This window comes from Ambystoma mexicanum, chromosome 3q (assembly GCF_040938575.1).
Source record: "Ambystoma mexicanum isolate Mex_15411 chromosome 3q, UKY_AmexF1_1, whole genome shotgun sequence".
Lineage (NCBI taxonomy): Eukaryota > Metazoa > Chordata > Amphibia > Caudata > Ambystomatidae > Ambystoma > Ambystoma mexicanum.
Window position 1 is genome coordinate 571,433,699 of NC_090926.1, and position 17,161 is coordinate 571,450,859.

A 17,161-nucleotide genomic window follows, 5' to 3' on the forward strand; every position below is an offset into this window, starting at 1 on the left:
CGAAAATATCATCCGTTTGCATGGATTCCCGTCCATACTAGTCTCCGATCGGGGAAGCCAGTTTATTTCTAATTTTTGGAAAAAGTGTTGTCAACTGGCACAAATCGACGTAAGACTCTCGACCAGCCACCATCCACAGACCGATGGTCAGACGGAGAGAACGAAACAGACCCTTGAACAATATCTACGATGTATGTTGCACCAATCGGAGGGTAATTGGAAGGACATTTTATGGGTGGCTGAATATGCATACAATAACTTGATACACTCTGGAACTGGTCAGAGCCCCTTTTATACCCTATATGGACATCACCCTCGTACTTCAGACTTGGACTCACCTCTGAGCCTTGAAATGCCCGCAGTGGACCATTTGCATTCTACGATTACTCAAGCCTTCAAGGATGCAACTGCACATTTGCAACATGCGAAAGGGAAATACAAAAAGAATGCGGATCTGCATCGAAGAGAGGCGCCTCCATACCAAATAGGGGATCAAGTATGGTTGGCTACCAAACACCTATCACTCAAGGGGCCTCAAACTTTTAATCCAAGGTATTTAGGCCCTTACTCGATCAAAGCTATAATCAACCCAGTGGCAGTCAAGCTCGATCTACCAGCTAACATGCGGATTCACCCCGTTTTTCATGTGTCACTTTTGAAACCAGTGCACCCAGGAACCAGATTAACAAAGCCACCAGAACCGATTCAGATAGATGGGGAGCCTGAATTCGAGGTGAAGGACATTTTGGATTCTAAGATCTCAAAATCAAAACTTTTCTATCTAATTGATTGGAAAGGGTACGGGCCTCAGGAAAGGTCTTGGGAACCCAGTGATCACGTACATGCACCTCGGCTGGTAAAAAGGTTCCATCGGAATTTCCCAAACAAACCGAAACCTCCAGAAGGAACGGCCTTGGGAGGGGCCTTGGGGGGGAGTGCTGTCATGATGCCTACCCCCGGAGCACCAGGCCAGGCCCAGCACCCCCGGAAGCAGGCATCATGCCCTCGGGTAAAAGCCCAGCGGCCCCTTATAGGGGCTCTTTGGACTCAGTCCTGGCGCCATAGGCGCCAGGCTCATAAAGGGAGGTGTTTTGTGCACTTACCTGATGCAGACCATGCTGCACGCTTCAGGCCTCCCTGAGACCTGAAAGGGACTATTTTTTCATAGGGACTATTTTTTCACTCGGGCGTGGCCAGGGAAGGATACATACCTAGTTGGGGAAGGATACATACCTGGGACTTCTTTGGAGGCTATTTAAGCCACGCCCAGACAGCAGCTCATGCTTCGCGTTGTTCTGCTTCCTGCAGCTTAACGCTCACCGTGTCTGCTCCTGCTCCTGGACTCCAGCCACGCCCGCCTCGAACCTGGAATACCTGCAAGGAAGGAAGAGAAGAGAAAGGTGAAAACCAAGGACTATTCAAACTTCTTACCTGCATCCGGAATCTTCTCGCCAGCATCCCTGAAGAAAGACTTCCATTTAAAAGCATCGCGTTGCTCGCTGCAGCGCCACGCTTCACTCACCTGTCCTCGAGACATCTCCCGGCTCCATCGCGGCTGTCAGCATCGGACGCCACATCTCTGCACCTAGGGGAGAGAGGAAGAAACAAAAGGTGAGCAGAAGGAACACAGAAGGAAAGCCTGATTAACAGCTATAATACTTATGGGCTTTTCTTCCACATTTCGGGTCGGCGCCGCCCCGTTGGCAGGTACCGTACCCCGGCCCCTATGGGGAAAGGACAAGAGACATTTCTGGGGAATGATAAGGACATTTAGAGGGATCGCCCTCATCACTACTCACCTCGGCAGTTTAACCCCTCGACGCATCGCCTTCATTCTGCACCTGAAATAAAGGACAGATCACAGGTTAGAAAGACAACATAAAGGGGGCCTCACTTGAACTTTGAACTTTCATACTTACGGCGCATCGCTCAGGAAAGTCAAGTGGATTTTGCCAGCGCCATTCTGAAAACCAGTGAAGTAACTGGACGAACGCGCGCCCCTGCACCTGAAGCAGGATGGAGAGTTCATCCTTCCAAACCATAAGGTGAGCTTAAACCGGGGTTTGGAGGAAGTTAGAGAGGAACGAAGGGGGAAAAGGGGGAGCTAGCACACTATTCTGCAGACTGTTAATCCCCTTTCTCATCTGCATAAGGATATTCCTACGGGCCAGGCAAGCACGATTTGGAGGTCCTGTCCAATCGGTGTTCCGGGTCCTGCGCATCACGCTAGAAGAGGCCACAGCAATCCAGACTAGACCAGCGCCCCCGTGGGAACCAGGTGAGCGTTACAGCACCCCTCTCTAGAGTCCATCCTGTCTTTGCAGAAGATGGGGTAGTTGCTCAGGACTGCCGGGGATTAGGTTGGTCCTTTCTGTTTATAGCTAGTAAGCCAAGTTGTCGAGATGTGATCAAGTTGCTGATGTCAAGTGCGTGGTCTGTGAGGGATCTGGTGTTAATTAAGGCACTTTTGATGGGCGTGTTTATAACCAGGCTGGGTATAATGGTTTGGCTTAGTGCATCTGGTGCCGAACTAGAGGTTTAGAGGAGTGTGAGTGGTCGCCATCAGAGTGTGTGATGCAGGAGTCTGGTGAACTGCAAGGCGATGGTAGGTTTAGGCTACCCCCGTCATTCCCAGCCGTCGAGGTCAGTGTTCGGGAAGGGATCAGTTTAGTGCTCTTGGGCAGGCTAGGGTGGTCATAAGAGGTAGGTGTGCCATAGGGGTGTGGATGGGTGAGGTGCATGGTCAGGTTTAGATGATTCTCCATTGTTAATGTAGGTTGTGGCGCGACCGTGTTCACTGTGCATGGTCCCTTAGTAAGGTGGCCGAGCATGGGGAGTTTAGCAGGCAGGTAGAACCCTGGAGAGGTTGTTTGGCATGGGGCATAGTGTGCAGATGGAGCCTTATATGTGTGGCCATCGGGAGGCGTTCAGTATGCCTGTTAGTCCCTGTTAGGGGAGTATTCCTAAAGTCCTACTGGCAGTAAGACTTTAGTAAGCTATCCCATTGGTTTGTAGATCCCCAACTCTTGGTATCAGTCTGTACTAGCTCAGGACCTTGGTAGTGTGGCAGAGCAGTCAGGCTTATCTTAAGAGGAAGATGTGAGTTGTAGGTAAGTACTCTGATTCTTAGCTAGACAGGCACAACAAAGAAGCTCTTACACATATATTTATATAAAAGATATATATTTATTATATTTACACCAGAGTCACTTTAAATACTTCAGGCGTTTACGGTAGAACACTTAGGATTACTAGATAATACACTTCAACAGGCACTTTCACTTTTGTGTTTGTTCGCGGTTGCATTTGAAGCAACATTAGACAGGGAAGACACAGGGTTATCGTATTATCGGTAATTGCGCACTCATGCAGTTTTCAACAGGTCATACGGTAATGCGTTGGAAAGTCAGTTATAGGGAGGAAAATAAGTGGTTAGTGCAACATGAGCTTAGTTCAAGGTTCTAGAGACGGTTTCTTCACCTGGCAAGTCTTTTGAGTGCAAAAACGCAACCCTAGCCAAAGGCAGTTCGTTAGGGCTTGAAGTCTTGACAAACAGGAAATAATGAAGGGTTCCTACAGATTTCTTGCAGTGTCTAAAGTTATTGAAGCAGCAAGTTAGCAACTAACAAAGAAGATCTAAAAACTGACTCGAACAGGGGACATAAGCAGCAGTTTGGGACAGAGGTAAGAGGTGGTTGCCCTGAACACCTCTAGATGCACTCCAATGCTCTAGTGCTACTTCTTGGAATCAGGTAAGCAATTCCCTTTTCCCCACAGTACCTTTGGTTTGAGGAAAGTGTACGTGTTGGCTCATCTGCGATGTGGCAGCTCTGGACCCGACCTCTGGATTCCTTGGTCTGGTGACGAAAGGCAGGACAATGAACAGTGTCTCTCAGCAGCAGTCTCAAGGGAGGACCTGTAGGACAACCTTCAGCAACTTCTTGGTTCACTCTGCAGTTTTGGCACCTTTTCAGCAGCACCAACAAAGGACATGGCTTGCCCAGTCAATCTTCTTCACTTCCTGCATTCCCACACTCTGGTGAGAGAGAGGGTCTGGGTGAGATGGATCGGATCTCTGGAGTGTCCTTGAAGCAAAGATTTGGATGGATTCAGCCTTTCCACGGCGATGCACTCAAAATGGGCAGCAGGACTTCTGATATTGGGGTTCCGCAACTCTGGAAGATCCTAGCACCTCAGGAGATGGCTAGTTTAAAAGTTTGTCATGGGACTGGTTGTTCCCACCAGCCAAAGGGAAGGAGTCGTTCTCTTCGGCGCTCCTCTGTCACATAGAAAGCGGGGTCAGGACAGCAGTGGATGCTTCACGGTCTTGCAAAGGGTCTGCAGGTGTCTCTGGTCGTTGTCTTCTTCTTCGGTTACTTCTGTTTCCTGTGGTCAACTTTTATTACACCCCGGAAGCCTCACCTTTTATTCAGTTCAAGCACTCACTCCTCTGCAATCTCTCTCAGCATTTTACAGAAAGGGGTGTTTGGCTGTCCAATCAGGATTGCCAGACCCCCTTTGTGAGCCTGACCTATTCAGGCACTCTGGCAGACAAAGGACAGGGGTGTGGAAGACTCCTCCCCCACTTCCTGCCCAGACACTCTGGAGCCTAATCAGGGATACCTACTGGTTCCCAGACTCCCCCTCTCAGAATGGTAGAAGAAGGGCGCTAACAAAGAACAACCACACTAGTAATAGCGAAAAAAGAATGGAGGCCCCAAGTAGGTACTTGAGTGCCCCTATTGTGCACTACAGAGACTATGGACAAAACCTGTGGTATAAAAGAGACAGAATAGTTGGTAGAACACATCCACTGCCACCAGCCATAACTAGGAGATTGTCTATGTGACTAAAAAGTCACAGGAGCAGAGAGAAGGGGGCTACTAAGTACCCCTTTGGCACTCCACTGATGGCAGTGTGTGCCAATCTCTCAGACTATAGAGTTTTGGGAGAGACACTAATTATATCTCTATCCTTAGTAACTGTAGTTACTTAAGGATATAGAAAAATAATCTTAAAGGAGGACCCTAAGGGTCCCCAGCGATACTGCCCATAAGGAGCTGTGTGCTGCAGTAGTAAAACATAGGTGTCTTTAGGAGCTGTGGAGCAGACAGACTCCATACTACAGGTAGATTACAAAGAATAGAGTTTCAAATGACAGAGCTAACTGGAATGAATGAGTGGAAAAAGGCCCACTCATTCAGGATTGAAAGAAAAAGGTCCAGAAGTCCAGCAAAAAGTAGTCAGGGGTCTCACTAGGAGAGGGGATGAGGCACAATAATTAAATCTCCCTCCTCCCCCAGACTAGGGGCAGGAGGGTCTAATCCACTCCTGGATGGCTCTCTTCATCCAGTCAATCATACTTTCTGGAGAGACCATCAGCATTCTTGTGTTGGGTACCTGACCTGTGCTCAATAGTGAAGTCGAAGCTTTGTAGGCTTATGGACCACCTGACCAATTTTGGAGTTTCTCCTTCCATCTGCATTAGCCACCTTAAGGGTTGGTGGTCAATTTCAATCTTGAAAGTAGTTCCATAGAGGTATGGTCTGAATTTCTTCAGGGCCCACACAATAGAAAAACATTAGCGTTCCATGGTTGCCCACCTTGTCTCAGATGAGGTGCTTCCTGCCTTTGCTATAAAGTTGGCTCATGACTGCTTCTATCCCTGTGTTGGAAGCATCAGTTTGGACTAGGAAGACCTCAGTGTAATCTGGAGCTCTCGGCACTGGAGCTTTTTAAGAGGGCATCTTTCAGCCCCTTGAAGACTTTTCCACAGTCCTCATTCCACTTGACCTTTTTATGGTACTCGGGAGAGGATATGGTATTCAGGGGAGAAACTATTGTCCCATAGTTCTTAATGAAGTTCCTGTAATAACCAGTAAGTCATGAGAAGGCTCTTCCTTGAGTTTGAGTAGTTGGAATGGCCCAGTTTTGTACAGCCTGCACTTTGCTGGGTAAGGGCTTGATCTCCCCTCCTCCTACCTCATGACCAAGGTAGACTACTTTACTCTGACCAACTTAGCATTTACCTGCTTTGATGGTCAGATTGGCCTGTTGAAGGGCCTGCAATAGATGTCCCAAGTGGTCAATATGTTCTTCCCAAGTAGGGTTGAGCACTGCTATGTCATCCAAGTATGCCATACAGAGGTTCTCTAACCCATTCAGAACATGGGTAACCATTCTTTGGAATGTGGCAAGTGCATTCTTTAAGCCAAATGGCATGACCTTAAACTGGTACAAGCCTTCTAGAGTTGAGAATGCTGTCTTCTGCTTGGACTGGTCAGTCATGGCAATCTGCCAATGACCACTTGTCAGGTCAAAAGTATTGAGGAATTTTGCTTATCCATTAGTTCATCTGTCCTTGGCAAGGGATGGGCATCACTCTTGGTAACTGCATGCAATGCCCTATAGTCCACACAGAATCTAAGTTCCCTAGTTCCTGCCTTTGGTACTAACACAACTGGGATAGCCCATGGACTTGTGGAATGTTCAATCACTCCAAGTTCAAGCATTTTATTTACCTCTTTATTTTATGTGATTCCTCGCATTATCTGACATCCTGTAGCCCCTGCTTTTAACATGTGCACTATCACCAGCGTCAATGTCATGCTGGCCCCAAGGGATCAAGCCTGGTGTAAGTGAGAACAGGGGGGCAAAGTGAGTCAACAAATCTTTGCACACCTCCTGTTGTGCATCGTTATATTAGTAGAGAGTTTTACTCCTTCTGCTGACCCATCTGAATGGTGTCTCCATAGAAGATATGGGAGAGGCTCACTCTCCTCTTCTTCTCGATCTAGAAGCTAAGAGCAAACCTGCTATCTCTGGTCTAGAAACATAAGCCTTCAGACGGTTGGCATGATAGACCCTAGGGGCCTCCTTGGGGTTGCCCATGTCTACCAAATAATTGACATCTACAAGTTGTGCCACAACTTTGAAGGGTCCTGTCCATGTGTCCTGCAAGACCCTCTGTCTTACTGGGACCATGATGAGCACTTGTTGGTCTGGAGTAAAATCCATCACGTTTGCCTTCTGGTTGTGCCATTGCTTAACCAGAGCTTGACCAGCTTTCAAATTCTACGTAGCCTCTGTCATCATATGTGCCATCCTCTGTCTGAGGCCAAGCACATAGTCAGTAATCTGTACTGGCTTGAGGGAAGGGGCACTCTCCAGACCCTCCTTAATCAGGGCCAAAGCACCTCTGACTGGATGACCATAAAAGAGGCTAAAGCCCACTCCAGCGTGAGGAATTTCTCTTTAGGCAAATAGAAGGCATGGCCGAAGAATGTCCCACTTTCATCTGTTACTTCCAAAGCTCCAATCATGCTCTTCATGGTTCTATTAAACCTCTCTACCATCCAGTTTGTCTGAGAGTGGTAGGGAGTTGAGAACGTGTAGGGGACCCAACTGGTTTTCCACATAGCCTCCATGTAGTGGGACATAAAATGTGACCCCCTATCGGATACAACCTTGTTAGGAAATCCTACTCTGGTAAAAAATACCAAGTAGGGCCTTAGCCACTGCCTGAGCAGTAACAGTTCTCATTGGAATTGCTTCAAGGTGCCTAGTGGCATGGTCCACCACAACCAATATAAATCGGTTGCCTGAAGATGTTCGAGGGTCTAGGAGACCAACAATGTCAATACCCACCCTTTCAAAAGAACTCCCACAACTGGGAGAGGCCCTAAGGGTGCCACATTCTTGGCAAAACTCTTATCAGATAACTGGCAGGTGTGACAACTCCTACAGTGTTGGTCTGTCTTCACTCATCTTGGGCCAATAGAAGTACAGTGCAATCCTCTCCTTGGTCCTCTTAGATTTTAAGTGACAATCCAGGGGGACTCCATGTGCTAACTTTAGGAATTAAAACAGCATTACAACATTTTTCACAGGTATTAGCACAGGTGAATCTTTTCTGTTTTTCAAATATTGCAAATGGCTTGGGCACAGGGGCTTATGTGTTAAGATCATTTTGCCTCGCCATTATAGCACTCTTGTTACAGGGAGTGGCTATCCCCTGCTGACTTTGCGTCTCCCCGCCGTTTGATTGTGGCACTCACTGTTGTTTTTCACTGCCCCCCACCCTCCGTCCTGGGGTTATTATTGGGAGACTCAGGCTGCCGCAGTGTAGTGGGTTCCACAGCCACCAAGTTTAGTGGGTTAGGCTGCTGTAATGTGGTGGTGTTAGGAACCTTTAGGGGTTGGGTACATTGGCTCCGGATTGCAAAGTTGCGCCCCACCCTCACCTTAGGGCCAGTGATGTCCATGTTTCCATTTTTGAAGTGGGCCCTCATCCAGTTACAATCTTCCAGGAGCGCCACCCTCATGATGCGTTTGTCAATTACCTCTCCTCTTGCTAGATTGCAAAGCCTACTTTGACAATGGGCAGAAACGTCTGCTTCTCTGTCCAGTCTAGTTTGAACCATAGAGGTGAAGGATTCCAGGTATAGCATTTTGGAATGTATCATCACTAGTAAGATGGCCTGATCCTTAAGTGTGTCGCTCAACATTTCATTTAGCTTTGAAAAAGGGGCCAAAGATATAGATAACGCTGCCATTATATTATTTTGAACATGTGGCTCCGCCGCAGCTGGCAAGTAGGATACATACACCTCCCTGTTAGGACATAAAACGGAATCACGTTCTGAGGCGTCTGAGGACTGAGAGGATGATAATTGGTCGACTCGTGAGGGTCTACACTGGAGTACAGAGGATGATTTTTCTCACACAGCGGGACTCTGAACTTGGTGATCTATGTCGTAGACACCCCCTTGGCTTGAGACCTTTGCCTTGTTGAAGTTCGGCCGTGCTCGAGACCCTGCCTCCTCCCTCCCCCTAGAACGTCTTCAGGGGAATCTATCCTTAGGCTCTTGCTAGTCCCAGGGGTATTTGATCAGACGCTGCCATTTCCTTTCTTGTGTGAGTCCAGTTGTGTTTTTATTTCGGCAATGTCTCCGTTGAGACGCACCACCAAATGTGAGTTTTGCCCCTCCTGGATCCCGATTATATCTGGTGAATCACTCTGCCTTTGGTTAGATATAAGTGCTGAATCGGACGCTGACATTCATTTGTTGGATCAGGTTCCTTACGTAGGGCCTGCCCGCCCTTCAATGGAAGTTGCAAGTCTGTTAGATATGTGGGAGGGCCATGGGGACCTTTATAAAGGGGAACACTCACAGCGATACATGCACCGATCATGGTCGCCAACTGTGCTAGACGCTGAGGGGCTGATTCTCCCCTACTAATAGTAGCAATTGTGTCATTCCCAAATCCTCCGTCATCCCCCATGACCTGGTCCACCACTGAAGAGGTTGACTTCAGTTGCCTCCTAAACTCAGATGGTTCAGATGTAAATGAAGGGAGTGAGAACGATGTGTTGATTACATTTTCCATGTCATTATCAGTAAACCGTTCTGGCGAGGGTGGGGGGTACGCTCACCTCATTTAGATGACATTACTATGCTTTGGTGGGAAGATGGACCTACGGATTGGTTAAAAATACTGCTGTTACTCAATAAATTGAAAGAGGCGATTGATGTAAAAGGTATTTCCCCAATGGCCTCTTAGTTGAATGTGACTATAGAGTTATGGTGACATACTTACCTTAACGCACTTCATTTATACAAGACTCCTTTGAATAAAGCTATTCTTCCTTCTTCCACAAGAGAAGCTTATATTGCAGCTTTTTTCGAACCTGATAAGACTTACGAGAGGTGCTTGTTTTTTAGGCAAGCATCACTGCTAAATGTTGAAAGTAGGATATCAGCAAAATAAATAGCATGTAAACCCCCCCATTTCGAACAAAAAACAAACAAAAAAAGATATTCGAAAAAAAAATGTCGACATTGTTTTCAACATTTTGACTTTCGACAAAATGTTATTCGAAAATATCACTATAAACCGTTAAACTCTTCCATCACTTGTCTGAGATGTGCTCAAAAACTCATAAACTCATACAATTTAAATTATTATATCACTATCACAACACACCATTACAACGTTCTAAGCTTCACAGTGAAATAGTTCTGGTTCCCCTAGGTGTCATTCTTCACAACTTACCTTCACCCATACGCCATGGACATGTCCACCGATTATTCGTTTTTAGATGATGCTCTGGAATACCATTACTAAAATCATTGGTTGTTATGTCCCCGGAAACATGTCTTTTAGGTCGTAGTCCTCGAATGAGCCCGTCTGTTAAGAAATTCTGTGCTATGGCTTGTCTGAACGCAAAAAGATTGATTGCTAAACATTGACACTGACATTTCATAAACTGAGAAAAAGTAGGTTTAAAATCCCTTTACTCCCAGAAATATCACAACGTGTCCATTTAATTATAAATCAAACAAACAATTGGTTGACAAGGATCCCTCCACCCCCCAGTGTCTAGTTGGTGATAGAACAATATTAGCCATCCCACTGAAACCAGCAAAGTTTATAGAAAATGCAGGCAGACTGAGTTCAAGCATTTCCAGTGCATTAAGATCCTTCAAAATTGTGTTATGTTCAGTTATTGGGATTTATATCATGTGGCACTCCCATATCCTGGCACTCTGGCAGATCAGGTAGAGAAAATGGTAGGTTCGGTTAGTTTGGAGAAAGGAAAAATGCAAGATAACTTTGATACTTGTGCTGATTTGTGCAGTTTGAAAGTACACAGGTAAAGAGTGCAGGTCTGTTTCTAGGTGGTCTATGTCAAAGACATAGGCCTCATTACGAGGAAGGCAGCCGCGGAATGAACGGTGCCGGTAAGGGACCGGCACCGTTCATTCCGGGACGCCACATTGCGAGGTCTGCAGCGAGTCCCACTCTGGATACGTGGCCAGACCAGACATGCAGAGCGGGACCCGCTAGCAGACTAGGATGCTAACAGGCCTGTCATTAACGGGTCTGTTAGCATCCTCCCCATTCCTATTGAGCCCTTCTGGGGGCTCAAATGGGAATGGGGATGTACCCGGTCCCGAGAATGGGAATTACCAGTCCCGCCAAAGCTGGCATGGCCTGGTAATTCCCAATTTTCAGGATCCGTACCCGGTTTGGGGGGTAGCCATCCCGCTAAAAACGGCATGGCTACCTCCAAACTCGTGGTTTGGAAGTCACTGCACCCCAGACAATCTGGCTTACAATTCCAAAGAACCTTAGGAGTGATGAGAGTTGCAGGCTAAAATGTCTGGAGTACTGCAGGTTGCCCACCTCTGGCATAGTCATTAGTGGCTAAATGGAAGCCTCATTTGCCAGTGGTTTTAGGGAGCGTTGGCGGGGTGGTGATTTGTAGGTTAACTTCAGAGGTGTACAGTTGTAGGTGGGGATTTTAAATTGCAATGTGAGAGTCGCATAGTTGGTTCCATATAGTGTGTAGAAGAGTATTCGTGTTTGAGCAAGCAATTCATACCCTGGTCAAACAATTAAACTTGGGTGCTAAGGAGCAAAATAAAGTATGTTTGTGTCTCAACGTAACAAACACAAGCTGGCATCTGTGTGTGGCTGTGCTAGGCATCAACAATGTGTGTCCCAAAGCAAGAATTATTGGCACCAGAGCGAGTGTTTTGCCTGTTGGCAACTGAGCGTGTAGCCCATTTTCAAATAAAATAATGGCCAGAATACTAGAAAAGCTATTTAGCCGGTTGGCAATAAACATAAGTGGAAGAAATGTTAGAACTTAAATAAATTGCCTCCGGGCGTGGGACTCTTGGCCAGAGGGCACTCGCTTGTAGTTAGGAGGCACCATACGGCCTGGTGCCTGGGCCTCCCCCACGATGGACAGGTGCAAAATGGTGATGTGGGACCTGGGACATCATCACTCTGAGCTGAACCGGGTACTTTTAGGCTTGCCTTTACCCAGCAATGTCTGTTGGGCAGCACACTGTGAGAAGCTTGTTCCATAAATGAGGCTGCCTGAATTGGAATGGTACTTTAGTGGCCATGGGTAAGGATGTTTGTTTTTGTATAATGCAAATATGTCGTATTTATATTGAAAAATAATTAAAGGCAACAAAAACATGAAATTATGAGTGTGTGCACTTTTCTCCCTGTTCTAATCTATTCTATTTTACAAAGAAAGCCAACTGCATATCTAAAAGCGGTTATCTGTGAAGAAACGGAAAATAAAGCTCTTCATGCCGCTGAGAAAATAGGAGTCTCGTTAAATGTGTTTGAAGGCGGCTGGACGAAGAAATAATATATATCGTACGAATCCTTTACCTGAGCTTTAAATCAGGGCACCATTGGACTTTTTATAATATTTAAGTAGCTGTGAATTGCAACCCGTCAGGGACTAGTGGGCCTCATTACAGGTTTTCCGGTGCAGAAATAACGTGCTGGTATTTCTGTATGCCAGCATGTTTCCACACCGACAAACTACAAGTTTGCCGGTGGGGGGTTGATTACCTCCAGGCAAGAGCTGGAGGTAAGTCAGACACCCCAAAGGGAAAGAAATGCCGGTATTACCGCCACTGGTATTACGGGTGCCGGTAATACTGGCAATCCCCCCATGGAGTCCTATCATGGGAATGGGGATTAACCACCCTTGCCGGCATTTGGAATCTAACCGTAATTTCCGGCAGTCCAAGTGCCGGTAACAGTAATTCCGTCTGGTGGTATCCCACCAGGTTTCCCAGCAGGATACCACCAGACTTGCACTGAGGCCCATGTCTGTGAGTGGATAGCCGATGTGTTTTGTAAAGTGGAAAGTGGAATGTTGAGCAGGTTAGTGAGAGACACAAACAACCATGAAGCCACGTACAGCAAGGCCTACATTGCATAGCAAGGCATGATAACGCATGATGAGACGGGATAGTAAAGAACACGTATTCCTGCTACTGGCCTGGGGAGACCCTCCCATGTTGACTTTGCCACTGTCAAACTCTCTCTGTGTCTCTCAAATAGGTAAGATGTACACTTTGTGAAACAAGTAGGAAAATAGCAGATTTGGTGAGAGGCTGACGGGGCTCCTTCCGCAAAGTACTAGAGGTTCTGGTAGACATGGACCACTTGGTGCCATGATTGGGGCATTCTATGCTGCAATTGGCATATGATGGCAGCCCCTACTCACATGGTGCTTATATGTCTAGGTACTGTTTGCCCAGTTACTCACACCTTTTGGAGTACCGAATGTGCTGCAGCTTGCCCACAAGCCGGGAGAGACCACACATGGTAATGCCTGGAAAATGGTTACTACCTTTTCATGAAATGGAAGCAGCTGGCAAATTGTGTAAGTACCAGGCCATGTGATGGCAGTGGCTGGCAAGAATCTATCAAAATACTATACAAGGCCAAAACTAACTTTTCCAATGTTTCAAATGGTGCTGGTGTGTCACTTGAAGTGTATTCTTGCATGTATCACCCATTATACAAACAGGACACAAAACACAGGCACACATTTCACTTTAATGTTCATTTTTGTTGTCTTTTTCAGAGGAAATTTATGGAAATTGGACAGTGCCCCTAAACACATCCCACATTTGGCAGCCAAGAATAAGAGAAGTAGGCATTATTTTAATGCTATTTTACCATGTTTTGTGCCACTGTTTCATTTATGACAAACGTTAAGAGCCTAGGCTAATTTCGACAATAACTCAGAATAATTGTGTATCATTTTTGCCTTAAAAAAGAGAACCATTCTCCTCATTTATACTTCTATGATATGTATCAGACAAGCCTTAAAAACAGTCTATGGTTTTATAGACACGCCCGATTTATGTAAGACTAGTAGCTACTCACTTTTTAGAGGACATCAATTATGTGGAGACCGCATACAATAACTTTTAATTCAGTTGAGCGTGAGGCACGCTAACTAGGGCGAAAGTGACATGGGCATAATTGTAGGTGGGGGCAAGGGTGTGTTTCCCGACAACTTTCGCGGCAAAGCATTTTGTCCCCTTCATTTGGCAGGGGCCTCTTTCCTTTAGATGTCATGTCCCCCCAACATTTTCAGCAAAGTTACTCCATTAGAAGAAAGCGCTCTAGACAGTCTGGCAAGGCAATTCGAGGAAAGATTCTGCCAAAAAATGGAAGAGTTTAGAATGTCTCAGTAAGTGTGCATTCCCTAATTTTGCTTAGATAGGCAGCCGTGTTGTAATTGTTTGAGACTTGAGGCATCGGATGTTTTTAGATGGTGGTGGGGGGGGAGTTGATTCAAAATAAAAGACCCCAGACTGCTGCAAAGGAAGAAGCTCTGTGCGGATGCATGATTCTTACTGAATTGAAGAGGTTCTTCACAGTGCTTCTTAGGCCTATTCCTTCCATGTACACTGCATACTGAACATGCTTTGATTGTTCAGAAGTTGGCATGCCTTAGGTAGCATTAGACAACAGGTAGAAAAGCAAAGCAATGCAAAGTCAGCTTATAAATACTCTTATGGCAGCGGAGGCAGTGCTCACATCATGTGTACATCTCTTTTAGCGTCAGATAGTAGTTATGAGCTTCGAAGTTCAGATCATCTTCTAGCGAATTCCATAATTGAGATCAAGTGAACTGACACTCCGAAGCAAGTCTTCACTGAGCACTTCTAACATAAGCCAGAATATGGCCCCACTGTCAGTAATTATCATAGGATGTAATACTATGCCTCAATTAACACAGAAAGGCCAAAGCACTAAAATAGTGAACAGATCAGCGTGGAGGAATTCTTTTAGCGACTCTGTTGTAACGTTGTCATTTGAAATGTACAATGTCAAGGTTTACTTCGAAAGAAAGCACAAGAAATTACACAGAAGTGTGTCATGTTCATTGTTGGTTCTTCCCTCTCGCTTCAGGGTTCCACCCTCATTTATTTGGGTTCAAATCCTAGTAAACATTGTGAGTAGAATGTTGTCTTTTTTTGGATGCTCCAATGTGTCTTCTAGCAACATAAAGGAATTTGGTCCCAATGCCAGTTGATGCTGTGGGGCAGATGTCGTGGAGTGTAACATCATGACTTATCACCTGCTATCTGTGGGGACATAGTTCAAAGAGTTTGTGTTCAGCTTGCATTTTTCTGAAGACTTGCCATCTGTGCATGGATTACTGCCTGATGTAAAAGAAGGACCTGGAAAATTGCCTCTCAGATGATGTCAAGTGGTGTGAAATACGACTGGCAAAAGATGCCAGACCAGCAGGTGAGGGATGCAAGGCAGAGGATCAAAAGAATATTAGGGGTGACCGATTTATAGTTAGGAACTCATTTAGTGCATAGTGGGAATGGAAGATATAAATGAGAAGCGTAATGCATTTCAGCTTCCATTTCCCACTCTGACCCATTTTCCTGCTGACAAAAGGCAGAGGAGGGTCACAGAACAGAATTAAGATCCCTGATGTGCTCACCTCCTCTGTCTCGTGTGAGCACTTAATTTTTCGCCTGCTTTGGAATCCGCATCAGTTGTGTGCCTTGTTAAAACCAGGTAGATTCCATTGTCAGCCATTAGTACACGGTGACTGCAAAGCGTATTTGGAGGCGGAATTTACTTCCACTAGATGGAGTGGAAAATAAAAGAGTAAATACGAGTTTGTCTTGCTTCTACTTTCATTGTCCACTCCGGCTCGTGGACCTTTAATATTACATGCAGGGAGAACAACAACGATGCTGTAAACGTTTTTATAAAACGCAGACCTCACTATAAGGCATCAAAGTCCTTTAAACGTAGTGGAGGGAAGATGGCAGTTGTCAGTGGTAAAGAAACAGGGTAGAGGAGAAAGTACGGGTAGAGCTCAAATGGAGGATAACTAAAGCCGCAGTTTTCAATTTCCTGACCTGTGTAACATTCAGTGTGATCTTGACTTGATTCTGGGGATTACATTACCTGTTGATATAACACCTACTGTTACAGTTCTTCTGAGCAGTCACATTACATCATGGGACACCTCATAAAAATGTTAAGATGTTAATATTATGATATTCTGTACTGCAAAATGACTGGGGACAGAGGCGGTGGTGGGTAGATCTCATAAAAAATGCAGTAGTTGTTCAAATGACATGATGTAGTCCGAGTGGATAGAACAACAAGTTGCACTTTTATCAGCAGCCGAAGCGACTCAGCCTTTCATCCTTACAAGGTCAGTAAATTGAATACTATTAAATTTGTTACATCGCTTAGAAGTGGGAGGACTCAAGCATGAAGTGCTGTGTAGAAAACTATTCTAGCTGGATACAGGAAAATCTAGAACAACAGTTATGTCAAAACATTCACTATTTCACCATGCACATGAAAACCACAAAACAATCAATGTATCTGTAGATAACGAGCTATCACATACAAAAGTTTCAGCTGAGGATATTACACCACTCTTATCCAAGCTTAAACCCACAAATGATTCTCTTTTCCCATTGCCAGATTTGGTTGCCAAACGACTTTGTCTGGAACTTACACCCTTTATGACTGTTTGTCAACCTTTCACTTGCCCAGGGATTTGTCCCAGATGCTTTGAAAGTCTCGATTGTTACTCCCCTGCTGAAAAAAGCTGGACTGGATCCGGAAGACTATGGCAATTATCGCCCCATTGCGGGTCTCCCCTTGCCAGGCAAAATCTTAGAGAAAGTAGTGACTAAACAGCTACAGGACTTTGTTGAAGATCACTGCTTACTCCATCCTTTACAGTCTGGCTTCTGTCCATTACATGGGATAGAGACTGCACTTATGGCGGTCTGAGATGATATGTTGCAGGCAGGCGATGCTGGGAAACTTTCCCTGCTTGTGATGCTTGATCTGTCAGCCGCATTTCATACAGAAGACCACAATATTCTGTTAGATCGCCTAAAAAATCTAATCAATGTGGGCCCTGGGGCACTTCAATGGTTTACATCTTTTCTCACTGACCGTCAGCAAAGTGTTCGAGTGGGTGGATTTCTTTCAGAAATACTCTGTGTTGTGGTGTGCCACAGAGATCGGCTCTCTTTCCACTTTTGTTTAATATTTATCTTCGTGCCTTGATGAATATCCTGGAAAAATATCATCTCAGGTTTCATTCTTATGCTGACGATACTTAGCTGTACATCAGGCTTGAGGATGTAGAGGATGATCTTGCCCTGGTTACAAGATGCCTAGACGAGATGGGTACTTGAATGGAGGAAAACTGGCTGCAATTGGACCCAAAAAAAACAGAGGTGATTTTGTTTGGGCCTAAACATCTTCTTGAAGGAGGAAAATGTCCCTCTCCTCCTCAGTTTTTGGGAGCCAGCCTTAAATATTC

The 17,161-nt window shown here is 45.6% G+C and overlaps 1 protein-coding gene across 3 annotated transcripts in view; it reads left to right on the plus strand.

The window, feature by feature from the left end:
• SLC23A1 (solute carrier family 23 member 1) overlaps window positions 1–17,161 on the plus strand; it is a 945,676-nt gene that overhangs the window by 418,332 nt on the left and 510,183 nt on the right. For all 3 annotated transcript variants that reach the window (XM_069654343.1, XM_069654344.1, XM_069654345.1), the window contains one exon: window positions 13,412–13,479. In XM_069654343.1, the coding sequence (XP_069510444.1) occupies window positions 13,412–13,479 (68 nt within the window). The remainder of the gene's footprint in view (window positions 1–13,411; window positions 13,480–17,161) is intronic.